Here is a 27,472-nt window from a genome sequence, read left to right as displayed (position 1 = left end):
GTCAGTGCGTTCAAAAGAGCGGATAGGACATGGTAAGGTCTTCAGGTGAGCAGGTTTATTGTGAAACGTCTTCCCCGGTTGACGTGCGGGACAGGACACAGTATATTTACGGACAACGTGTACACCCAATGTCAGTAGTAGCGTTGGCAGAGCCATTGATGCTTTTTCAGCCCGCGAGCGTGGACGTGTTGCAGGTCAGCATGGAAGTATGCACACATATCGGGTCGCAAGTGTAAATTCATGCGTGTATCGTCGAAACATCGTTAACACCTTAAGCAAGATTTTCTAATTGTCTTGCTTGTATACATGTTACATTTCAGTGATCCACGGACGATTCAGTGGAATAACAAAGTTTTTCTCTTAGTTACATGATCACTTTGGATGATTTCTGCATGATTATCTTTAAAGGGGCTGTAAAGCAGCATTTTATTGGAAGAAAACACTAAATGAATGAACAATTGCATGTTATTCAAAGGAATATTGTTTTATATGCTTCTGGTCAAATAAATTTAAAAACAAAAGAATGTACTCCGCTCCTTAAAGCTGCAGCGACAAATTCGTCGATTCTAGCTATATCGTTCAGTGACCGCGAAATGACATCCACAGGGGAGATAAATTGTTGGTTTAGCAGCTGCGTTTCCTTCACGTGCCTGTAATGCAGCGAGATGAATCCAGGCATTAGTTACCCAGGTGTACTTTCAATCGACGAGTACATGCTGAAATCAAGCGTGAGCCGATGTAACAGCAGAACGAGGCGACCGAACATCGTTCACCTCACTGGAGAGTTGTCGCTGTTCTCTGACGCAGCGTGCGAGACTGGCAAAGTGGACGGGGACAGAAAATTTATGGCTAGTTGCAGAGAGGTAATGGCATTAGTACAACAGAAGCACATCGGCCTAACCAATTTGACAATCTGGCACCCATAGCTTCTGATTACTTGCACCTAACTCTCTGAAGAGTTGTTTTTGCTTGCAATGTAACAAATCGCATAGGCGTAAATTCTTGCAAAGTACGTTATGTGCCGCAACGGACCATTATGCTCGCTCTTTCTTTATATTTTCTTCCAAAATCACATGCCCACCCCTGCTATATCTTCTAGGACCGAATTCACGATGTTCTGTGGTGGCAAGCCATTTTTCCCATTCATTGACCGCATCGGCTTATGATAACTTCAACACAACGACTGGCCACAGCACGAATGGCTCTCACGAACTATTGTACCGTAATGGAATGGAAAAACTTTATTCCTCTATACCTCAGCGATTGGCGGTGGCCCGGTGTCTTCATGTCTTAAGTCCTGGCAGCTTCACAAGGTCGGCGCCCCTATTACAGGGCACCGCTGAGTCTTGCTGCCTCGCAGGCGTGCTGCACAATTGCCCGTTGGGCTGCGAGCTCGCTGCTGGTGAGAAGACCCTCCCATTGTTCCGCACTTGGGTTATTTACTTTATGGAATGCGAAATTACGCTTGCATTCCCACGTGATGTGGTATAACGTGGGGGTTGTTCCGTACCACGGACATGTATCCCTGTACTGGGTAGGGAACATTTTGTGTAATGTGTGCAGGTTGAAGAACGTACCTGCTTGCAGTCTTCGCCAGCTTACTGCCTCATGTTGTGTGAGCGATGAGTGGGGTGGGCGGTATTTAAGTCTCCTTCCTCGGTAGTGGTTAAGTATTTCTGCATACGTCGGCTCCACCGTTAAGGGGGCCTCTAGGGCTTCCGACTGCCCTGCTCGGTGCGTGAGTACGCGAACTAGGCGGTACACCCTTGAGTTGCCCTCTATCGCGGTGTGTGCCGGTATCCAGAAGATCCTATGTTTTATGTTTTTCTTAGGAGGCTCTGTTTTGAGGAGGATTCTCAGTGCTTCCTTACTAACTCTGCCTTGTATGTAGTTCCTGCATGTTGCTTTGGAGTCCGTTAGAATTATCAGAGATTTGTTCCTGCGGTAACCTTCAGCCGCCGCTAGAGCTACGGCGACTTCCTCCCCCTCCGTTACCGTGCAGTTTCTCAGGGTCGCGCAGCTAATTGGTTCTCCCGTGTCGTTTACCACTGCTGCCGCGACTCTAAACATTCTAGTGTTGCGGTAAAGGTTTTTGTCGTATGGGCGATTGCGTTGACATCCCTCTTGCGTTGCAAGTGGAATTAATTAATCCGATTTGCCGAGCTGTCTTAAGTTAGTTTTTAAGTGCTTCAGTGATCGGAAATACTTATGCAGTTAAGGCCTCTTCTGACGTCTTTTTTTATGGTAGCCGTCGCGAAGGATTCTTCAAGAAACGATGATAGCCGGAAATCTCTAAACATATGAAATTTCATATGTTACCCAAATCTTCACTCAAAATCTCATAACCACCTACATTCCATGGTAATCAGTGTCAGAAGCAATGTTTGGGTATCATTGTAGTGCTATCATAGCGCAGTGATCCGCGAACGTGGGCACGTATATTGGACACGGGGATTTCGCTTCTGTGGGATACAGCTCCAAGTTGGTGCATGAACAGGCCCCGTAACCGCATAAAAAAAGAAAAAGAAAAACCTTCTTAAGACGAAGTGGAAGAGGGGAAGAAAGAAAACTTCGTTATGTTCATTACTTTGTTCGATTCATTATTGCCATTTACTGCAGTGTGCTCAACGGCGTGCAGAAAATAAACATGAATACAAGGACACGGGTTCCCGGCCCAGGGTACCGCGTATGCGACAAGATTATAATGAAGCATAATATAGATAGTGAAAGAATCTTCCGCACACGCAACACACGACCATGCACACTCACGTGACTGTCTTTACGATAGCTGCCATCTGTCCCTACGTTGGGATAACCGTTCAGCTTGCGCGCGTGCACGCGAAGAAAGCCCATCGTGCTGGAGAAGCACGTGCCACACAACACGACGCATGGCATACGCAGCTGATTCAGGCTGACCTGCCGCTGTCACCAGGCTCCGTCCTTTGCGTAAATAAGGAAGCCAACGAACTCCGTCGCGATGGCTTGGCTTGCCTTACTCGTGGCCTCCTAGATTGCGCAGGCGTCGATGCGCAGAAAGCAGGCCTTGCATGTTTACTACATGAAATTGAAAGATTGAAATATGTGCCCTAAATTAATACCTAACTAGGTTATTCATTGTAATTGTGTTTATTATTCAATTAAGCATTTTGATTTCTCCTAGAAGTAATTGTCGCCTCATGGAGCAATTTGGATCAACGGTTAGAATTGTGCTAACTGACAAAGGAAATAAAAAATTGGTGCAGCTAAATAAAAACGGTATAGTATACACCTGCCGGCTCTTCCAAGCTCTCGCATGCCATATGCCTTTACCACGTGACTGACTTCCCATTATAACGGCGTTATGGCGCATCGCGCGAATGTTGGAAAAAGGACAGAAATGTGCAGAGAGGGCTAACTACCATCTAATCTACATTTGCAGACGAGCATGATTTATATGCGCAGCAAACAAATAAAATACAGAAAGGAAAGGTGATATCCAAAGCCCGTGCATCGTCGATAACTCAGGTAATCGATCACAATCAGATAACAGAGTTGCTCGTTTTTTCGACGACTGCGTTCGCCAGTATTAGGCTGAAGAGGTATCAACCGCTCCTTTTCGCAAGTTCGCCTTTTAGCACCCTTTACTATTGACCAAAAGCAGTTGCGAAGGCACTTCAGGCTGTCTCGATGAAAAAAAAAAAAAAGAGAAACATTATGGGGTTTTACGTGCCAAAACAACTTCCTGATTATGAGGCACACCGTAGTGGAGGACTCCGGAAATTTCGACCACCTGGGGTTCTTTAACGTGCACCTAAGTCTAAGTACACGGGTGTTTTCGCATTTCGCCCCCATCGAAATGCGGCCGCCGTGGCCGGGATTCGATCCCGCGACCTCGTGCTCAGCAGCCTAACACCATAGCCACTGAGCAACCACGGCGGGTGCTGTCTCGATGAGTTGCCACCGCTATAATCGCAGGCTTCGCTGTTCTCCGACGTTTCCGACACACAATCACGACGAACGAGCGAAGCAGACTTACATTCGGTGCGACTTCCACTTGGGTGCAGAAAGTTAAAAAGAAGCAGGAACGTTCTCAACAATACTGGAGCACAAGTTCAAGCCGAAAAGGCTGACAACGACGAGAGGACGCAAGGAAGTATGGGCGCTTGAGGTAGCGGGTTTGCGCTAGCGCCCCCTGCCAATTGCTGTGGCGTGAGTGACTGCGTTTGAATCGCAGATTTTCTGTTACTCGCCGCCGTAGAGGAGTGCTCCGCCTCATAGTTCGTGGGCCTCTTCGAATCAGCCATTGGAATTCACTATTAACGTAAGCCTGTTCCTACCGGGTTGTGGATTTGTGATGATGTGATAACTTTATTTGTAATCTGGCGATTGGGAGGCCCGGGCCTGGGGCTGCCTAGATGGCCACTTGGAGCTGCTCCTCCCGTGCGGCTTCCTTGGCTCGCTGGACGACCCAAAGTTGGTCTTGGCATTCGAAGCTGAGCAGCACGGCCGACCACCGCGCCCGTAGATTTTCCGAGGAGACCGCCATTTCATCTTGGTAGATTTTACATCCCCACAACATGTGTTGAAGGGTGACTCTAACAGACCTGCATAGCTTGCACATACCGTTCTCGTATAAATCGGGGTAGAAAGTTTTTAGTTGCACGGGACTCGTATAAGTTTCTGTTTGTAATAGCCTCCACGTAACGGACTCAGCTCTGTTCGGTTTAGTGTGAGCGCTGGTAATACTCGCCTCCGATTTTGATAGAATTTACTAATATCGCTGAACCTTGTTAATCTATCTTTTTCTCTCCAGATTTCCTCCTCCGCGTTCTCCTGACCAATGGAACTCACTCTTTGCTCAGCTCGGCGAGTAACACCTGGAGCTACGCGGTGTGCTACCTCGTTGAGGTTGACTGCGGGAATGCCTGGAGTCGTATGCGCTGAGAAACAGAGCAATAGCCTGCCGTTCTACTCTGCGCTGGGGAATTTTGCTTCGTTGACATAGATTAAATCAGTGGACTGGGAATTATTTCCTAGAACGCGAGAGATGACACAGCAACGATCAATCGCAGACATACAACAATGGATTAAGGAGCTCAGTGATGACGTCAAAGCTGCCACACGAAATGCGACAGCAGACTTCTCCACATGTGGGAAGCTAAGCAGTCGCTTCAGAATAGACTTAGTGGTGGATCTCCGTAATTTCTTTAAAGATACTGTCTTGTCTTCGTATGTGGTACACCAGCGATGAAAGAAAAATATCGGACAAACAGTTTATTTGGCCATAACAATGTTTATACATCATTGAAACCAGAAAATGTGGTTGTCCATGACTGCGTGGTTTCTGTCTGGTCCAAGTGTCAAAAGAAAGTGGAATTCTGGAATGAAAACAAGAAATACAGGTTAGCGCTGTGCTCATCTAGAACAGATCGATACCACCGTTCGCTACAGACAATACATCGGAACTTACACTTCTTCTTGCGGAGGAGGGTGGAGTAGCTGAGAGGAGAGCCAAGGCCGTAGCCGTAGTTCAGGCCGTAGCCGAGGAGACCGTGGCCGTAACCGTAGCTGCCGGCACCGTAGCCGAGGGAGCCAACACCGTAGCCGTAGTAGGCTGGGACAGCGTGAGCAACGCCGTAGGTAGCAACGGCTGGGGCAGCGTGGGCAACGTGGGAAACGCCGTAGGTGGCGACGGCTGGGGCAGCGTGGGCAACGTGGGCAACTCCGTAGGTAGCGACAGCTGGGGCAGCGTGGGCAACGGTTGCAACAGCTGGGGCAGCGTGCACAGTAGTCACGGCTGGAGCAGCGGCGTAGCTGGCGACCACGGGAGCGGACTGGACAACCTTGGTGACAGCTGGAGCAGCGTAGGTGGCGACACGAGTGACAGCTGGGGCGGTAGCGTAGGTCTGGACAACTGGAGCGGCCTGGACCACCCTGGTGACAACTGGGGCGGACTGGACGACCTTGGTCACAGCTGGAGCAGCGGCGTAGGTGACAGCTGGAGCGGACTGGACCACCCTGGTGACAGCTGGGGCGGCGGCGTACGTCTGGACAACTGGAGCGGCCTGGACCACCCTGGTGACAGCAGGGGCGGACTGGACGACCCTGGTCACAGCTGGAGCAGTGGCGTAAGTGACAGCTGGAGCGGACTGGACCACCCTGGTGACAGCTGGGGCGGCAGCGTAGGTGACAGCTGGAGCAGACTGGACCACCCTGGTGACAGCTGGGGCGGCAGCATAGGTCACAGCTGGGGCGGCGTGGACAGCGGTCACGGCTGGAGCGGCGTGGACAGCGGTCACAGCTGGAGCAGCGTGGTAGGTGGAGACCGTGCGGGTAACAGCTGGAGCAGCGACGGCGTAGCTGGCGGCGGGGGCATATCCGTATCCGAAGCCAGCACCATAGCCGGTAACGCCGGAGTAGCCAACTCCATGGGACAGGCCGTAATGAGAGAGACCAAGGCCACCGTATCCGAGGCCAGAATAACCGAGGCTACCGTAGCCAAGGCCGTAGCCGAGGTTGCTGGCAAGGGTGTAGCTACCGGCAACGTGACCAAGGTGGCCAGCGAAGGCGCTGGCGGCCAGGGCAAGGACAATACAGGCACGCAGCTGCAGAGATAAAGGAGATTTGAAATAAATTCTTCGGTACACCGTAGTTTGGGGCTGCGGAATAATTTTCACCACCAGGAGATCTTTATTGTGCCCCGAATGGACACGGGTGGTGTTGTTTGCCGCCCCCATAGAGATTCATCCGCCGTAGCCGGAGTTTTATCCCGCTATCTCGATCGTGTGTAGCAGCGCAACAACACCGCGGCGGAGAAGTAAAGGACCGGCGGCCTCTAGAAGCAGTATTGATGCAAATTTCGTCGGTGAGCATGGGTTTCTAATTTACTTCTTTCATGAACAGGAATTATATGTTACTTCAAGTTCTTTGTGCAGTTTCACTAAATGTTACAAGTGGGAATGCTGTCAGACCTTCTCTTTAGAGGTAGCTCAGGCACGCGCTACTGAAAAGCGAAACGGCTTCTGCTGGGCATATAGCCTAAACATTGTTTAGGTGAATAATACTTTCCCTTTCAGCAAAAATAAATCACTGAAGATTATTGTGTGCTTCCGAATTATCGCCCAAATAATAACAGCGGGTATAATTTGATTGTTTAAAGCACATGATCTTTAGTAAACCTATGAATGTGTGGCAACCCTACCTCAAAGCAAGCGGTGCTTTTTAAAGCAGCGCATTCAGAAATATCGACGTTACATCGCTTCGTGAGAGTGAAGAGGTCACCGGTGGCTTACCATAGTGGTGTTAATCTGTCGGAGGAGCAGAAGCTTCTAATTCGGCTCGCTGGCGAGTCTGTTTTTATACCTGGTAGTTGGCTTCGAGAACAAGTCTAGACTGGCTCTAACTGAAGGAGAGGGAGACACAACGCCCATTTTGAGATCATCGATTCTCTCTCCATCGTCATTTAAGGGAGCCAGCTTACGCAGTAAGTAATGCTAAGGAGCTTCTATATTTTATACTTGCCTAGTTCTTACTTTTCTTTACGTAGTGAGCGCCCAATTTTAATCTTTTACTGTATATTTTTACCACTTTGTTCCGCCATGCAATAGTATGTGATGGAGTAAAACCGGTATGCGATCTACGAGTGCTCAATTACTTATTCAGTTTGCCGACGAACTCTCACGTCCGAAGGCGAAGATCACGTTTGTTGGGCCCTCAGAAATTGTGTGATTTGAATTGAAATAAGTATGAAAGTAAACGTTCTGCTCGTGTCACTAAGTGCGAGAAGAGCCGCGCGCAGCTATCTAGTGCACTGTAATACAGAAAATGGATGAGCTGTACGCTGAGGTATAGCATGAGAGTTTGGCGCGTAAAAGGCTGCAAAATTGGAAGTAGTTGCGCCTATGGGAACTCCCATACTCAATGGCGAAATGTACGCCACGGTGACGTCCAATAGGCGCAGCGTTGCGGGCCCCACCCGGCTCCGCCATAGCCTTCGCACTGCAAGGCATTGAATAAGGACTGGGGTCACTGCGAAGGGGATCAAAGGCTATCTTTGACTGCCATGTACTTTTGCTGAGCGCGTTGAAGTTAGTTTTCCTGCAAGGTATATCTGAAATAGTGTATTTTAACGTGAAATTGCATTTTTCCACTTCGATAAAAGCGTTTTTTGCCAACTGCGGCGAAAGTTGATTTGGGCTAAATTTTCTGTGGCGCATAACGTATACTATTCAAGTAATATTGGCGAACCCCCAGGGCTGGTAGTTGTCTAACTTTATATTAACAGCCTTTAATTAGTGCCTAAGCAGACGACGCTTGCACCTGGCGGTGAGATGTAGGGTTGCAGATATGGCGAACGTCCTAGAAGAGTACATGACTGTGTACCTCTCAGTTGCATCAAGTCGGCCAGGCACACCATACCAATAAATATTGTAGAGGTGCGTGACTCGCTCGAAATTTGCAAGTTGATGGGTGCATCTCCCGTATGCTTTGCGTGCTCAACGTACGCGTTGCGCACGTAGTTTGAGAAGTTGCAAGAATGCGGACGCGATACGTGGCTGTCGGGTCCTCGAAAAAGTATTTGAACGCGAACGATGGCTGTACATTATAGAAAAATGTGCAAAGGAAGGCAGAAAACATCTTTGCTGTCCTAACTTTCAGGGCGCAACCTTGCACCGCCCCGCAAAACGCAAGTGAGAGGCGGGCCAGCCAATGCACACAATGCATGTAAACTGCACTTGACGAAACTGCACAGGCAACATTTCGCGAGCACAGTCACTTAGCCATGGAAGATATGCTTGCAACACTTTCTTGGGATGACAATAAATACTATGAGTGACAATGACGCAGAGTAAACAGAGGCAAGTTGTAATCGGGGACGATTTTCTCGAGCGACCAGTTCCGGTGGAGCATCACTTTAGAGATATGTCGCGCACCTCCACATTGGACGCTTGGTAGTATAGACTAAAGAAAGACTCTGACACAGCCTCAGAAATGGTATCAGCGGTACTCACGTGCTGCATTTGTCTCAGAGGAGAACGCGTCGCGGCGGTTGTGGTATTGATGGGGCAGACAACTTAGGATTTTAGAGTACGATACGGCCGAAACACATTGACCGAAACTTAACCATGGCCGTGACTCTACCTGCACGGTTGCCGTGCGTGAGCTACTTCTCATACTTTACTACAGATTGCGGTAGTTTCTTGCTCAGGTTTGAAAACCTTGATAATTTTAAGTTAGCGACACTCCTTCCCGCGGCGCTTCCATCCTCAATTCTCCTTGTGTGTCAGCTGCGCTCTCTGCACACGACACGCTCTTTTTCCTTGGCTCCCGCGGAGGGGCCGCAGTATTCGCTTGGGGCGCATGGTTTTGACCCAGCTGGTCACCCTAGTGTTGTAGAAAATTGAGAAAAATGGTTGTAACTGCATTGAGAATGCTGAAGGTAAGGTTTATGAGGAAGTTGGTTTCTTCTTAAAGCTGTATGAATGGGGCATACTGATGTTATAGAAGCTCTGAGGTCAGTTCTGTACTCCAGACATATTTCTTATCGCACATGAAGAGCTACTTTACTTTCTGCATTTTATCTAGTATTGCTTGTGGTACATCCATTATGTTTGGCTCTTCTTTTATTGCCTGTACGCACATGTGCTCCGCAGGTATTATATTCAGCGTGCCTTCGTACAATGAATTAGTCGCGAGTGCATCGTACCTCCATGTGTTTGTCTTATTATTGTCACAGTAGCTATGTTGGTCAATGTGAAACTTAATAGGACGGTTGTGCAATTTCCGTGCGAGCCAGCGTGCGCGATCATAAGGACACCCCCTGCACATTGCCTGTATCCGTGAGAAAACCAAATAGTAATTGTTACCCACTCACGCGTTAGTAGTAGCCCAACTCAAATCAAATTCATCAACTGAAAAATAATGCCCGAACTCTACTGGAGTTGTCTAAGTACCCGTAAGCCCGTACTCTCAAATTTCACCCCGAAACGTCAACTTGTCTTATCTCCATATTTTAAGTTGGGCCATCCCCAGATTTCTTCTTGGTTTATCCCCAATTTTAAGCTGGCCGACCCACATATGTAAGTTTGCCTGCCCCGCAATTTCAGTTGGCCAACCTCAAAATTTTAAGTTGGCGCACCGCTACTATAAGTTTCCCCATGTATATTTGAAGAAGCCCCATCTACCTCTATGGACATTCACTTTTCATTAATTTTTGGAGGTACACATTCTTGTTATGACTTATAAAGCTACCAATCACCTACATTTACACAATTAATATAACTAAATGTCTTAAGTTTACTAATTCCGCATTGTTATGCAGATACAAGTAATTAGACTTCTCGGGTGACGGGACTGGCGTACTTGCCAAAGAATGCTTATGCACTTTTCACGCAGTTATCTTACATATTGTGGGGTTTAGCCTGCCTAAACCCCCGTCTGATTATGAAGCACGCCGTAGTGGGGGACTCCGAAATTTTTGACAACCCGGGCTTCTTTAACGAGCACGTAAATGTAAGTACACGAGTGTTTTCGCGTTTCGCCCCCACCGAAATACGGCGGCCGGGATTCGATCCCGCGACCTCGTGCTTAGCAACGCAACAGCATAGCCACTCGGCAACCACAGCGGCTTAGAAACGCAATGTAGACAAGCTAGCGCTTACCTGCAACGCCACCGAAATATTTGCCAGTAATTTTTTCAGTATTTGCAATCATTGTATCTAAGTGACTAACGCACACTCGAAGTAAGCTGGAAACAAAGCTTAATCACAGTGATGTTGGGGATCAGAGAAAGCATCACGAACTTATCCCAGCAAGGTTCTATACACGCGAAACTAACTGCGGAACGCGGCTGAGCTGCTTTGCGCTAACTGCATGGCCACGCCAGGCGTGGCGAGGTCGCCCAAGAACTGCAGAATTTAGTTACAATAAACTGGCACTCACAGAACGCGTCGCAGACATGTGTCAGTCCTAGTTGTTAACTCAAATAAACTGCGCCAAACCAGCTGTTTTTCGCTAAGTGCGTTGCAAGTCTGGGTTCCGTGTTGTTAAGCCTAATTACTTGAAATGCGTCGCAAACTGTCAACCAAAATTTCTCACCTTGCCGTCTTCCAATAGTGCAGCGGTGCCGTGTCGAAGTGCAGAAAGAACGCAAGAATGCGCCGGCAGCCCAAGAAACCAGGCTAAATCCCCGCCAAAAAAGAAAAAAAGATAGCAGTGGCTTAGCTCAGCAATGCCAGGATATGCGTAGCGAAAGCTAAGGTATAGCATGGTTACCCTTGGTTAATCTTGATTCCAAGTCCAGGTTAGTCTGGTTGTCTAGCTATGTTGCTTCGTTTACCTAGTCATTCAGCGCGCTGTTCGTCTGTTTCCTGGGCGATTCATTTCCTCTTCATCTCGTTCCGATGTCGATTCCAGGATACCTCCTGCTTATCAGAATTGTCGCCGTCCATACTGCCGCCTCAACTGTGGTTGCGGTGCACGCGAACTTTCCTTTTCAATCCTCCGACATGTTATCAGGCATGCGACGCAGCTGGTAAAGCGAGCGGAGGTGAGCGCAACGACGAGGAGCCCGGCGTGACGTCATACCAAACGGCGGCGGTGGGCATGCGAGGCGCTATGCAGAGGCGGAACACCTGTGGCTTGGTGCTACTAGTGGCGCTTGCGCAGTAGTGGCTAGGAAGTGAAAGAGAGAGAGAGAGAGAGAAATATCTGCGACGAAGCACGCGTTGTGACGTCATATGCCTTCTTGGAGCACCACCACGGCGAAATCGCAAGTTCGCAGCCAGTAAATATTTCGCTTTAAATAGAAAAAGAGGCAGACGGGTCGCCGAACAGGCCAACGCTCACATGCGGCGCCGGCCTTACTCGCTTCGGCGTCGTGCCTGACGCATGACGCATGCATCTGGCACGTCAATGGCCTATCGCTAGATAACACGCGAAAAGTAAGTGGCAAAGTATAACTTAATTACCAGGCAGATATTTTTAATTTTGCCGGGAAATATTTACAAAATGTTCATTTCATTTTTTCCCCATGCTCGCGGCAACAAACGGTCGACACTAATACTGGCGTGACGCAATTCCGGTTACCAGTTTTAGCCGAGTGTCCCCTCATAGAGAAATAAATACAAGAGTGGACACTCTCATAGAGCCCAGCGGTCGAATTGGCAACAGCGCACCAAGCCACGGGCGTTAACACCCAAACCACACTTCCGATTACGGTTCTGGGAGCGCGCGTTTTGAACCGTTACGCCTGCTGGGCTGATCGGCGTTTTTTCTTTTAGCTTCTACAGCTCGACCGCACGAGGTTTTCATGCGAAATTGCTTTATTAATAAGTAAAGAATGATTGCGAACGATCTTTCCAAGTCTCCATCGAATATGTGCCACGTGCAATTCCATAAAGACGCAAGACGCCTTGGGAAATGAGGAAATGTTTATTTTATTCTATATGAATGCTCGTTGTGGACCATTTGTGGATTCACCCAAAGTTGTGGCACCAGGTAAGCAGCAGTAGTTCCCGTACGAAGCTCCACCGGACGACGTCAGCTGAAGAAACTAAATTACAAGCATGTGTCATTTTGGTATTAACACATACGAATAATGCGTGGAGAGGTAAAACCTGGGAAAGCGATGAATGCGTGGCATTACAAAAAAAGCAGTTCGCTATTACATAAATGGCGTAGGAAATAGCCGACTCATGCCAAACAATACCATACATACCCCGAAAACATCTGACTCCCACGCGTTGCCCTCTTCCCGGGACTTAATTCCGGCACTTCAAGCGCACGAATACACGGGTAACTGCGCGTTTCCAAAAGAACTTGACAGCTATCAACGCGATAGTACGCTATACGAATACACAGAGCAGGCCACAACACAGGTCCCCAACCAGACCATGCTGGACGCTCGCAGAATCTGTTCTACTCGCACTCAAGACAAATGCGTGGGTGCAAACCCTGTCTTCAGTCGTTCACAAGACAAAATTTGCGAGTTACAAGTTCCTGGTGTTTCAGTTCCTTGGCGTTATCTTTTGCGCGTTCTGCCGGCGCAAACAACATACTCCCGTGTTATCCCTCTTCGCAATCGCTCGCCGCGTTTCCGAAAAGCGTGGGTACCGAAAGAAGGTTTTTGTTGCGCCCAGTTAAAAAAAGACAACATGAATTTCTTTCGCAACTACAGAAATTTCTGTAGCCACTACAGAAATTTTTGTTGTACGACAGAAGTTCCTGACGTTTCTGTAGTTGTGACAGACATTTCTGAGGTTACGACAGAAACTCTGATGTCGCAAAAGAAACATTGTGTCGCGACGGCCAAGAGTTCTGAAGTCGCAACAGAAACGTTCTCTCGCGACAAGAGTTCTGAAGTCGCAACAACAACTTTCTATCGTGACAGCGAATCTGACGTTACGACAGCAATTCTGACGTCGCAACAGAAACATTCGGTCGCGACGGCCAAGAGTTCTGAAGTCGCAACAGAAACGTTCTGTCGCGACAACAACAGTTTATGAAGTCGCCACAACAACTTTCTATCGCAACAGCGATTCTGACGTCGCAACGGGAACTGTCTGTGGGGACTACACATTTTCTGTCGTGGCATTAGAAATGTGCCACTTTCTGTTGCAGCGACATAAGTTCTGATGCCGCGACAGAAGCGCTTTCCGTCGCGACGCTTTAGAATTCTATGTCAGTTTCGCATCGGTGGTGTACACCCCACTTTTCTCGTGTGCGGTATACAATCATGCTTCTCTGAAGCCGCCAATGCTGATATCACCGACCCCGCTATTAAAGTCGATGTGGCCAATTGTTATAAATGTGCTGTGACGACGAGGCACCAGCAACGCCCTACCGGCCTCCTCAAAATCGGCCGCTGATCAAAATCAGAAACTCCACCGCTGATCAAAATCAGCAACTCCACAAATCGGCCGCTGATCTGCATGCGGAAATGCCTGCGTATCCATTTTGTTTTATTTAGTAAGATTTGGCACACAGGCCTGTTGACTTACATGTGCCGTTACAGTGACACATTAGTTAATTTCCCAGAAAGCTTTTGCGAAGTGAGAAAGAAGTTTTGGGTTCTTCCACAAAGTTGCGTGAAAAGCTGTCTCGCTCCGGTCTCATTATTCTGGTACAGCGCTGCCGTGAGAAGCCAGCATGCTGTCACAATGAACACTCATCCACGAATGGTCATGTAGCTAATTTGTATTGGACACACGAATTATATACGCGCTCAAAAGTGTAAAGACAGAGAGACAACTGTCGAAATTAGCAGTAACAAAATTAACCGTGTCCCTGGTCACTGTAGTCTATTTCTGAATGTCTTAGTTAATATGGATATCGCACAGCAAAATCGATGCTCTAGCACTCCACAATGTACCTGTCGATGGTAACAACACTTTTGCTCTTCTAGAGATGCGGCAGTTGATGCGGTGGAGTGAAAGCGCATCTTGACTCTTAAAATGCAAATGTCAACATCAACGCAAACAGAGATTCTTACTGTTGACATAGCCAAAATGTACACTTGCAGACATGTGGTTCGAACGGCCACGTTTGCTATGAGCTCCGCTGAAAGCAGCGCATCGGCTCTCGGCTGAATATCACATCCACCATCAACTACTGATTCCGGTAATTATAAAGTCGTTCTCCCTCGTCTACCGACTGGCAACACCGTTCTCAATACAGTTTTCCTGCATGCTTACATGGCAGGGCGGTCGTATCAGGCGCCGAACTTTCGCGATGCACTCGTTTCTGTGCCAAAGGCAACTGATATCCTCGGCGCTGGATAATACCAGATGAGCCATTTGTGGTTACTGACATGTGTTAACAGCATCGCAAAACACAAACTTGTCGACAAAGGCGAGTTGTTGGTGAAGGACCTCAAGTGCCGTGTCATAGAACCGGAATGGAAAAATATCAAGGTGAAGCTTCTTTGGCTTCCCCCACACCTCGAACAGAGACGGATTGTTGAAGCGCTATAGAACCATATGGCAAAGTGTAGTCCATCACGAGAGAAATGCGGTGGTGTGACGGCATGGAGAGCTTGCAAAAGCTAATTGAGACGTAGCGTTTACATTGAAAGGTGGAGTTTCTGCCAGTAATCTGCTACATCTATTGAGCATATACGGCCACCAGTTCCTTATCTTGGTTCCTGGCCGACCACCGCTTTGCCGCCGGTGCAACAGAGTTGGACATATGCGGCGACAATGTAGAACACCGCGCTGCAGTAACTGTCACCGCTACGATCACCCTGCAGATGCATGCATCGGAAACTATGCTGACGAGCTTCGTGGAAATAGACCAGCTGAGGATGATACCATCACCGATCATCTAATGGACGGGAGCGAAGTTGTGGGTGCAACTGGTGAAACACTCCCCGAGTCTCATCAAGAAGAACAGATTAAGTCGTCATCGGCTCACAATAGTCATAGCCAGAAGCCTGCGAGCAAGGATGAGACTAAGGCGCCTGACGACGAACCAACTATGTCATGGGCATAATCGTCACCAGTTCAAAATCGCCCACCGCCAGTGGAATCTGGATCGATGTGTGAGGCCGCCAAGAAGCGTCCAGCGCCATCTGACAACCCATCGTCCTCGAGAAAGGACGCTCGCGTTCCCAAAGTGTCAAAGTTGACAAAACCGTTCCGGGGTACGCCTACTCCTGCAGATGTCCCTTGAGTTAACGTGCACCAACAGGTCCATAGTGCATCACCTCATCAAGAAGGAAGTGGTGCACCCCTGGAGCAGCCTTTAAACGCTGCACCTACATAGGTAATCCTGGCGCGCGCCCTTTCCTTCCATTTTGGCACTTTAAGTACCCGTGGCAAGTACAGCTCATTCATTTTTTACGCTACAGAAAATTAGATATTGCTGCAATCAAAGACACAAAGATTGAATCCGACGAAAACACAGAAGTAGCTCTATCTCCATTTCTGTCTGACTATAATGTTTGCGTCAGCCATGCAGTAGTCGTTTCCGCAGGTTGTATGTTATTTGTTAGAAAACATTTACCGTGTGATTTGCGACATTTGTTTACTGATAGAGAAGAGTGCCTAATCTGGTAGCGATATTGATATCAGTGGTATGAGCTTTAGATTTGTGTGTGTTTATGCCCCGAACAAGTTACGTGAACGCGAGTGTTTATTCTTATCTCTAGAACATAATTTCTGTACTAATCGTACATTGGTCCTCTTTGGAGACTTTATTTGGGTATGCAACACGCAAGATCGTACGTCACTGAAGCTTAGACATGATCCAAGTAGTGATGCGTTGCAACGCCTGATATGTGATTATCAGCTTGAAAAGGCGGGATGTCGATATACGCACTTCCAGGGTACCTCGCATGCAAGGCTTGATCACTCGCTGTGGTTGCTCAGTGGCTATGGTGTTGGGCTGCTGAGCACGAAGTCGCGGGATCAAATCCCGGCCGCGGCGGCCACATTTCGATGGGGGCGAAATGTGAAAACACCCGTGGTTCCCAGATTTAGGTGCACGTTAAAGAACCCAAGGTAGTCAAAATTTCCGGAGTCCTCCACTACGGCGTGCCTCATAATCAGAAAGTGGTTTCGGTACGTAAAACCCCATAATTAAAAAAAAAAGGCTTGATCGAATTTACGTTTCACTTAGCGCGCTATCTCTTATCTATGCTTACAATGTGCACCGTATATTCTTTAGGGGCCATTGCCTAGTCTAAGCATCGTTTGGCAGCCGTCGGTACCAAAGTCGGCGTATATGTGCTGGGAGCTGTTGAAGTTTAATAACCAATTACTTTCGCGTGAGTGTTTCTTAAAGCGTGTTACTGAACTTATAGCTCATGTGTCTTGCTGCAAGGACTTCCCACTCTTTGCTGTGTTGGAATTATTCAAACAGGAAGTTAAAATTATAGCTATCGAAGAATCATCAGTATTGGCCATTGAAAAAAAGAATCATTCCAAAGCATTGTATAGACTTCTGAGTGAATTGCATGGCTTGAAAGCCTACATCCGGGTGAATGTATTGATGATACTCATAAGGTCAAGGCACAGCTACAAACTATGAATAGACAAAAATACAGAGCTGCACTAATGCGTGCGCGAGAGCAACGTTTCCTGGAAGAACAGCCTTGCAGTAGGGTCCTAGGTGATGAGCGCCGACGGGCGCTGTCTAAACAAATACTAGATATAGTGTATGGTGGAATCATTGTTAATGAGCATACTGTAATAACTAAAGAGTTCTTCAAACATTATCAAAAACTATTTCGAGACCAGAAGCCATTGGATACAGATGCTGCCAAAGAAATTGTATTGTTGCTGCCCCAGTTAAATCAGGATGATTATCATTATACAAATGAAAACGTTGATATTAATGAGGTAACTGCATGCATCGATTAGCGAAGGGCAAGACGCCCAGGCTGGATGGCCTTACTGCCAAATTTTATCAGTGTTTTCGTTCCCTATAGTCATTATTACTTCAGGTGTCCCATGACGCCTTGGAAGTAGGGTACCTAACCGCCACAATGTACGAAGGACACACCATCCTTATACCCAAAAGCGATGATGAGACTACATTGCAAAAAGCGGACGGATATCGGCCTATCTCTTTATGCAATATGGATTATAAAATTTTTGCAAAGGGATTAGCTAACCATTTGCAAGTTGTAATAAGATCTGTGCTCGGTGATCATCAAACATGTGGCATCACGGGCCGGTCGATTCAGGCGAACATTCATGTTGCGAGATCGGTGCTAGCGTGTGTAGTTGAGGGGATTGGACAGCTGGCAATGGTACAGCTAGATCTTGCTAAGGCGTTCGACAGCGTAAATCACTCATTCCGGTTTACTGTACTAGAGCGTATAAATATCGGGTCCCTGCTCCTTAGAGGTGTCAGGATATGTTATGCGAATGGCTCAACAAGGCTGATAGTGAATGGCGATATGATTAGGGTTGTATCATCAGTACGACAAGGATGCCCTTTGTCACCGCTTCTGCTATGCTTGTATTTAGAGCCACTTTGTATGAGCATTCTTAAATAACAAAATTTCCAAAGGCTTAAATTACCGATTAACGACGTTCGGGTTCTTGCGTATGCAGGCGACGTGGCCTTTTTTTGTACCGATTAAAAGAGTGTAAAGACTGCTCCTGCAATTACAACAGAATTTTGCGCGGCTTTTGGTGCAAGCGTTAACATTGAAAGAAGTTCAGGTTTTTCATTTGGATTATGGGCCACATTGCCATCACATTACGCAGGCAATCAATGGAAAAAAGATCTGCGTTATTTAGGTGTGCCTCTCTCATAGTATAGGAAGAGCAACGCTCATTGGTCGGGAGAAGTTGGCAAAATTCAACGTGAATTGAATTCATTGCGAGGGCGGAATTTGTCAATATTCATTCGTGCTGAAGTGTGAAACGTGTTCTTAGCTTCTCATCTTATGTTTGTGCTGCAAGTACTGCACTGCTCACGACTTCGCCATCAGGCCCTGCATCGCGTGTTTGCAACATTTATTTGGAGTTCGAGTTGTGAATCGATGCGGCACGACAATCTGTCCGCCCCCCCCCCCCTTGCACGTTGTGATCTAGGATTAGCCCACCTCTTCGTCAGGCAAATTGTTTCTCGCCTGTTTTTCTTTCGAGAAAGTGACCATCCGTTGTTGCGTGAAATGTTGCAACTCCGTTTAGTTCTTTATGTTCCTAAGATAGTAGTGTCATCAAATGCCAAAGATGTCACACAGGCTCCTTGGGAGGTTGTCAAGGAGGTTGCTGACACATTTCTTTTCTTACAAGTTAGATTCAGCCTGGAGTACGTGTTCACTGCGAGTCGAAAAGCAATTTCTGCGGCACTGCTCTAGTCTATTTTCCCGGATCCTTTGTATCGTGCACCTTATTTAAGCCGACCTTAACAGGATGTACTTAAACGCGTCCGAAAAATGTTTGTGCCTCCTGGAGTAAAAACATTTTTCTTTAAATTACATTCGGAAACACTCCCTGTTAAAACATTGTTGAATTCGAGGGGTTGCTTTGTGCCGTGGTCAACAAACTGTCGACTATGTGTATGTGCCAAAACCATAGATCACTGTTTCATAGGCTAGGGACGCTGTATTTTTGGGGAAATTCTCCAACGGACGTATAAAAAGGGCATTGACATCACTCCATATTCAATTAGGTTTCTACCGTTTAAGGTTACGGGTGGTCGTCCCTATGACATGTTCATAGTACTTAGTTTATACAGCCTATGGAGATGTGGACTATGTGATCGCCATTCCCAAAGCCCGCGATCTACAAAATCCTTCTTTCGCGAAAGTGCTCCTTATGTAAGAAGTGTGTACGCTGCGCAGGAACCTCCGCCGGACGGGATGCACTTATTGGATGCATGTGTGTGTTCGCCTGAGTTTTTAGTGTGTAGTTGTGTCCACTTTGTAATATACCTTGAGTTTTGTTTTCCATACAAGAAAAATGCTGGGCTCGGGATCCTCAGGTACGAAGTTCGATTCCCCGGCGGGGAAGCTTTTATAGTTTTCATTTTGTACTAATAAATTTCGATAGTCCAAAGAAGTCTCTCACAATTTTCAATTAAATACTGCTGAAGAACTATAGAACTATCCACTACAGGACGTCACACTACAGACAACAGAACTTCAGACAACAAAACGACAGACAACAGAACGATAGAAACAAAGTCCCAAAATATGACAGACTGTAATTTCCTGTTGTGTTTTTCAAAAGGGCGGGACCATAAAAATTGCCACAAACTTGTGGCAGTAAGATTCAGTACACGCCAAACTAACTCTGTCACCATGGCCGTGCTGCTTTTCGCTGCGTCAGGACAGGTGCGGCGAGGCTGCCTCAAAATTATCCCAAAATGCCACGAAATTAATTACATTCGTGTTGGGCGTCAGGGAAAGCGCCACAAGATTGTCTTTTTGTCTTTTTTATAAATGACGAGAGACCGGTCCTCGATGAGGCGGTATGGCCTGTCATACTTGGCAGGAAACGGGAGTAAAGCCCGGGGAGTGGAATTCTAGTGTGAGCCAGACGGGGGATCCAACGACAAAACTCTGTACATGCTGGTCGTTGTCGCGGCTATCTGTCTGGAGGACTGTCGTACGCGGCGATCTTGGCTGTCTGAAGTGAACGAGCGGGCCAGCTGCCGACGCCTTTCTGTACACTGTGTGTAAGCGGAAATTGGAATGAATTCGGAGGCGCCCGTACGGTAGGTTAAATTGCGTAAAACGGGGAGGATGATTCAGGGTTGTGAGAGCGAAAAAACGGTGAAAAGCCTGTGGTTAACTGTGCCGCGCTGTTGTAAGCACAAGTAACAAAGGGGAGACGACGTCTAAATTGGAATAGTCAGAATCAATGTCCATCACGAGCATGTCTCCAAGCGTGCGGTTGAAATGTTCCCGGCGACCATTAGTTTGAGGGCTTTAGTCAGTAGATCTTCGGTGAATAATACTGCATGAGCAGACGGGCTCTTGTATGACGTTGGACAAAAACACACGTCCTCGATCGCTCACAGTTCGCGTGGTCCACCATGATGGAAAATGAAATGACGCAATATTAAAGAAGCGACATCACGAGCACCAGCCGCAGGGTGCAAAGCCGTTTCTGAGTATCACCTCAGATTTTAACTGCGACAATCCAGCGATTTCCAGCAACACAGCACGGAACCAGTCCGTAAATTTCCATGTCAGTGCGTTCAAAAGGGCGGACGAGACAAGGTAAAGGTTTCAGCTGAGCGCGTTTATGGTGAAACGTCTTCCGTGATTGACGTGCGGGACAGCACACTATATATTTACGGATAACGTGTACATCCAATGTCAGTAGTAGCGTTGGCGGAGCCGGTGATGCTTTTTGAGCGCTCGAGCGTAGACGTGTTGCAGGTCAACATGGAAGTATGCACACATATCGGCTCGCAAGTGCAAAGTCATGCATGTATCATCACAGAATCATTACCACCTTAAGCAAGATGTCCTAAATGTGTTGCTTGTATATCCGTTATATTTCAGTGATCCACGGACGACTGAGTGCAATAACAAAGCTTTTCTCTTAGTTACATTATCATTTTGCATGATTTCTGCATCATTATTTTTTAAAGGGACTGTAAAGCAACATTTTATTGTAAGAAAACGCTAAATGAATGGACAATTGCAGGACATTCAAAGGAATATTGTTTTATATGCTTCTGTTCAAATAAGTTTAAACACAATAGAATGTACTCCACTTCTTAAAGCTGCAGCGACAAATTCATCGACTCCACGGCAGCCGAGCTATATCGTTCAGTGACCCCGAAATGGCATCCGCAGGGGAGACAACTGATCGGCTTTACCAGCGGCGTTTCCTTTACGTGTCTTTAGTGCGGCCAGATGAATCTAGGTATGGGCTACCCTGGGGTACTTTCAATCGAGGTGTATTTGCTTCAATCAAGCGCAAAACGATGTAACAGCCGAACGAGATGACGAAACATCGTTCACCTCACTTGACAGAAGGGCAGATGCGCTGTTCTGTGAAGCAGCGTGCGAGACTGGCGAAGAAGACGGCGGTAGAAAAATTTTGGCTAGTTGCAGAGAGGTAATGGCATTACTACAAGAGAAGCACATCGGCCTAACCAATTTGACAATCTGGCGCCCATAGCTTTTGATAATTTGCACCTCAGTCTTTGAATAGTTGTTTTTGCTTCCAATATAACAAATCGCATAGGCGTAAATTCATGCAAGGTACGTTATGTGCCGCAACGGAAGATTCTGCTCACTCTTTCTTTACATTTTCTTCCAACATCACATGACATCAAGTGCTAGATTTTATTGGACCGAATTCACGATGTCTCGTGGTGGCAAGTGATTTTTACAATTCGTTGGCCGCATTGGCTTATGATAAGTCCAACACTACGTTCTGGCAAAAGCACAACTGCCTCGCACGAACTATTGTAGCTTACAAGAGTGTTTGTCATATGGAGGCAATAGCGTTGACGTCCCTCTTGCGTTGCAAGTGGAATTAAACCTATTTGCCGAGCTGTTTTAAGTTAATCTTGCAGTGCTTCAGTGATCGTAAATACTAACGCACTTTCACTTGGCCCCTCTTCGGACGTCTTTGCTTTAAGGTAGCCGTCATGAAGGATTCTTTGAGCAAAGATGATAGGTGGAAATCTCAAAATATTTGAAATTTCATGTTACCTAAGTCTTGACTCAGCAGCTCATAACCACCGACCTTCAGTGGTAATCAGCGTGAGAAGTGAAGTTTGGGTATCATGGTAGTGCGATCATAGTGCAGTGATCCGCGAACGTAGGCACCGATATTGAACATGGGGATTTCGCTTCATTGGGAAACCGCTCCAAGTTGGTGCATGATCAGCCCCCGAAGCCGCAATAAAAAAGGAAAAGAAAAGAAAAACCTTCTTAAGAAGAAGTGGAAGCGGGGAAGAAAAAAACTTCGTTATGTTCATTACTTCTTTCGAACCATTATTGCCATTTACTGCAGGGCGCTCAACCGCGTGCAGAACAATAAACACGAATGCAAGGAGACGATGTTCCGGCCCAGGGTACCGCGAATGCGACTAAATTATAATGAAACATAATATAGATAATGAAACAATTTTCCGCACACGCAACACACGACTATGCACACTAACGTGACTGTCTTTACGATAGCTCACACCTGCTCCTATGTTTGGATAGCAGTTCAGCTTTCTACTTGTCCCAGCGGCAGGGCCTTGAAAACGGAGAAATTGAGACGCGGTAGAAGAAAATTAATCTGCAGAAAACTAAAGTAATGTTTAACAGTCTCAGAAGAGAACAGCAGTTTACGATAGGTAGTGAGGCACTGGAAGTTGTAAGGGAATACATCTACTTAGGAAAGGTAGCGATCGCGGATCCGGATCATGAGACAGAAATAATCAGAAGAATAACAATGGGCTGGGATGCGTTTGGTAGGCATTATCAGATCATGAACAGCAGGTTGCCATTATCCCTCAAGAGAAAAATGTATAACAGCTGTGTCTTACCAGTACTCACGTACGCGGCAAAAGCTTGAGGCTTACGAAATGGGTTCTACTCAAATTGAGGAAGACTCAACGTGCTAAGGAAAGAAAAATGATGGGTGTAACGTTAAGGGATAAGAAAAGAGCTGATTGGGTGAGGGAACAAACGCGAGTCAATGACATCTTAGTTGAAATCAAGAAAAAGAAACGGGAATGGGCAGGACATGTAATGAACAGGGAAGATAACCGATTATCACGAAGGGTTACGGACTGGATTCCAAGGGAAGGAAAGCGCAGCAGGGGCAGCAGAAAGTTGGGTGGGCGGATGAGGTTAAGACGTTTTTAGGGACGACATGGCCACAATTAGTACATGACCGGTGTAGTTGGAGAAGTATGGGAGAGGCATTTGCCCGGCAGTTGGCGTAAGTAGGTTGCCAATGATGAAGATGATGATGATGATGATGATGATGATGATGAGAAGAAGAAATCAGCTTGCACGCTTGGACGCGAAGAAAGCCCATTGCGCTGAAGAAGCACGTGCCACCGAACACGATGCGTCACACACGCAGCTGATTCAGGATAATCCGCCGTTGACACTAGGCTCCGTCCGCTGCGTAAATAAGGAAGCCAACGAACTCCGCCGCGATTGCTTGGCTTGCCCTAGTCGTGGCCTCGGATATTGCACCGGCGTCGATGCGTAGAAAGTATGCCTTGCATGTTTGCTAGTTGAAATTGGAAGAATGAAATATGTGTCTTAAATTAATATCTAGAGAGGTTATTTGACGTTTTCTCCTAATTTTTCAATAAACTATGTTGATTTCTTCTAGAAGTAACGCTCGCCTCATTGAGCAATATAGATCAAGGGTTATAATTGTGCTGACAAAAGAAATAAACAAATTCGTGCAGCTAAAAAAAATGATATAATGCAGACCTGCCGGCTCTTCCGAGCTCTCTCATGCCATGTATCTGCCTTTACCACGTGACTCGCTTTCCACACTTCACAGATATACACTCTTTTCCACTTCGACACTCCTTATAACGGCGGCAGTGAATAGCACGCGAATGTAGGAAAAAGAGCAGACAAGTGCAAAGAAGGCTAACTTCAGACAACTCTTTTTTTGCAGACGAGCATGATTTATATGCGCAGAAAACAAATAAAACAGAGAAAGTAAAGGTGATATCCAAAGCCAATGCATCGTTGATAAGTCAGATTATCGATCACAATCATATCACAAGGCTGCGCGTTTTGTCGATGACTTCGTTCGCCAGTATTCGAAAAAGGAGGTAAAAACGGCTCCTTTTTCGCAAGTTCGCCTTTTAACAGCCTTTACTGTTGTTCAAATGCACTTGCGAAAGCACTTCTGGCTCTCTCGATGAGTTGCTACCGCATTAATCGCAGGCTTCGGTGTTTCTCTGATGTTTCCGACACACAATCACGGCTGTCGAGAGAAGCAAGTTTGCCTTCGGGGCGAGTTCCATTAGAGCTAAGGAGGCTAAAAAGAAACACCAACCTGCTAAACACTTCAAGCCGAAAAGGCTGAAAGCGACGAGAGAACGCTAGGAATTGTGGGCGCTTGAGGTAGAGGATGTGCGCTGTCACCCCCTACCCATTGCTGGGGCGTGAGTGCCTGTGTTTCAATCGCAGATTTACTGTTACTCGCCGCAGTAGACGAGTGTTCCGCCGAAGTGTTCGTCGGCCACATCGAACTTGCCATTGGAATTCACTCTCCGCTTAAGCCTGTGCCTAGGGTGTGGTGGATTTAATTTAACGATACTATCATGTCTTCGTATGTGGTACACCAGTGAAGAAAAAGAATATCAGACAAACAGTTTATTCTGACATAACAATGATTATACATCATTGAAAGCGGAAAATCTGGTTGTCCATGACTGCGTGCTTTCTGTCTGGTCCAAGTGTTAAAAGAAAGAGGATTTCTGGAACAAGAACAAAAAAATACATGTTAGCGCTGCGCTTATCTAGAACAGATCGAAAACACATAGAATTGTTTCGCTACAGAAAATACAGCGGAACTTACACTTCTTCTTGCGGAGGAGGGTGGAGTAGCTGAGAGGAGAGCCAAGGCCGTAGCCGTAGTTCAGGCCGTAGCCGAGGAGACCGTGGCCGTAACCGTAGCTGCCGGCACCGTAGCCGAGGGAGCCAACACCGTAGCCGTAGTAGGCTGGGACAGCGTGAGCAACGCCGTAGGTAGCAACGGCTGGGGCAGCGTGGGCAACGTGGGAAACGCCGTAGGTGGCGACGGCTGGGGCAGAGTGGGCAACGTGGGCAACTCCGTAAGTAGCGACGGCTGGGGCAGAGTGGGCAACGGTGGCAACAGCTGGGGCAGCATGGACAGCAGTCACGGCTGGGGCAGCGGCGTAGCTGGCGACCACTGGAGCGGAGTGGACAACCTTGGTGACAGCTGGGGCGGCGGCGTAGGTCTGGACAACTGGAGTGGACTGGACCACCCTGGTGACAGCTGGGGCGGCGGCGTAGGTCTGGACAACTGGAGCGGAGTGGACAACCTTGGTGACAGCTGGGGCGGCGGCGTAGGTCTGGACAACTGGAGTGGACTGGACCACCCTGGTGACAGCTGGGGCGGCGGCGTAGGTCTGGACAACTGGAGCAGACTGGACCACCCTGGTTACAGCTGGGGCGGCGGCGTAGGTGACAGTTGGAGCGGACTGGACCACCTTGGTGACAGCTGGGGCGGCAGCGTAGGTGACAGCTGGAGCAGACTGGACCACCCTGGTGACAGCTGGGGCAGCAGCGTAGGTGACAGCTGGAGCGGCGTGGACAGTGGTCACGGCTGGAGCGGCGTGGACAGCGGTCACAGCTGGAGCAGCGTGGTAGGTGGAGACCGTGCGGGTAACAGCTGGAGCAGCGACGGCGTAGCTGGCGGCGGGGGAGTATCCGTATCCGTAGCCAGCACCGTAGCCGGTCAGGCCGGAGTAGCCGACTCCGTGGGACAGGCCATAATGGGAGAGACCAAGGCCACCGTATCCGAGACCGGAATAGCCGAGGCTACCATAGCCCAGGCCGTAGCCGAGGTTGCTTGCGAGGGTGTAGCCACCAGCAACGTGACCAAGGTGACCAGCAAAGGCGCTGGTGGCCAAGGCGAGGACGATGCAGGCACGCAGCTGCAAAGGTAAAGGAGATTTTAAATAAATTCTTGGGTTTTAGAAAGCAGAACCACGAGTTCATTATGAGGAACGCCGTAGTAGGGGACTTCGGATTAATTTTCGCTGATTAATCATTATTGTGCCCCCAATGCAAGGGGCACGGGTGTTGTTGCTTTCCGCCCTAATTGAAATGGATCCGTCATGACCGGGGTTTTATCCCGCCACCACGTGCTCAGCAGCGCAACACCATAGCCGCTATGCTACCGCGGCGGGGAAGTAAAGGACATAACGCCTCTAGAAGTACTACTGATGCACATTTAGTCATTGAGCATGTGTTTCTAATTTATTTGTTGCATTAACCGGAATTATTTGTTACTCCAAGTTCATGGTGCAGATTCACTGCAAGTTACAATAGGGAATGCTGTCAGATCTTATCTTTACAACTAGCTGTGGCGCGGGCTACTGAACAGCGAAACGGCTTCTGCTAGGCATAGATTCTAAACATCGCTTGGATGAATAATACTTTGGCCTTAAGTAAAAATAAATTGCTGAACTTATTTGTGTGTTTCTGAATTACCGCCCACTTAATATCAGTAGGGATAACTTGATTGTTTAAATAACAGCATCTTTAGTAATCCTATGAATTTCTGGTAACCCTAGCTCTAAGCAAACGGTGCTTTTTAAAGCAACGCATTCAGAAATGTCGGCGTAACATCGGCTAATCGGAGTGAAGAGGTCACCGGTGGCTTACCATTGTGGTGTTCCTAATCCGTCGGAGGAGCAGAAGCTTCTAATTGGGCTCGCTGCCGAGCCTGCTTTTATACCTGGTAGTTGTCTTCGAGAACAAGTTATAAACTGGCTTTGACTGAAGGCGAGGGAGACACAACGCCCATTTTGAGATCATCAATACCCTCTCCATCGTCGCTTAAGGGAGCCAGCATGCGCCCCAAGTAATATTAAGGAGCTTCCATATTTTATACTTGCCTAGTTCTTACTTTTCTTTACGTAGTGAGCGCCCAATTTACATTATTTTTACTGCACATTTTTACCACTGTGTTCTGCCGTGCAATATTATGTGATGGAGTAAAACCGGTATGCGATCTAGAAGTGCTCAATTACTTATTCAGTTCGCCGACGAACTCGCACGTGCGAACGCGAAGATCGCCTCTGTTCAACCCTCAGAAATTGTGTGATTTGCATTGAAATAAATGCGAAAGTAAATGCTCTGTTCGTTCCACTAGGTGCTAGAATAGCCACGCACAGCTATCTGGTGCACCATACGGTAGAAAATGGATGATTAGCTCTAAACTGAACCGTACGATGAGGTGTAGCGTCTCACATTGGCGCGTCATATGCTCCAAAATTGGAAGTACTGGCGCCTATGCGAACATCCAGACTCAAAGGTGAAGTGCACCCCGGTGACGTCCAACAGGCG

General features: G+C 47.5%; 1 protein-coding gene across 1 annotated transcript; it reads right to left on the bottom strand.

Annotated features, from left to right (window-relative positions):
• Nucleotides 1-5,247: 5,247 nt before the first annotated feature.
• Nucleotides 5,248-26,956, bottom strand: LOC140216523 (uncharacterized). The gene is made up of 5 exons (XM_072286872.1): nucleotides 26,948-26,956; nucleotides 24,954-26,055; nucleotides 22,594-22,649; nucleotides 5,450-6,584; nucleotides 5,248-5,357 (listed from the first exon to the last, which is right to left on the bottom strand). Coding segments are annotated over exons 1-5 (2,304 nt in total). The 3' UTR covers nucleotides 5,248-5,355.
• Nucleotides 26,957-27,472: the final 516 nt, after the last annotated feature.

This window comes from Dermacentor andersoni, chromosome 3 (assembly GCF_023375885.2).
Source record: "Dermacentor andersoni chromosome 3, qqDerAnde1_hic_scaffold, whole genome shotgun sequence".
Taxonomy (NCBI): domain Eukaryota; kingdom Metazoa; phylum Arthropoda; class Arachnida; order Ixodida; family Ixodidae; genus Dermacentor; species Dermacentor andersoni.
This window is presented reverse-complemented; position numbering and strand designations above follow the sequence as displayed.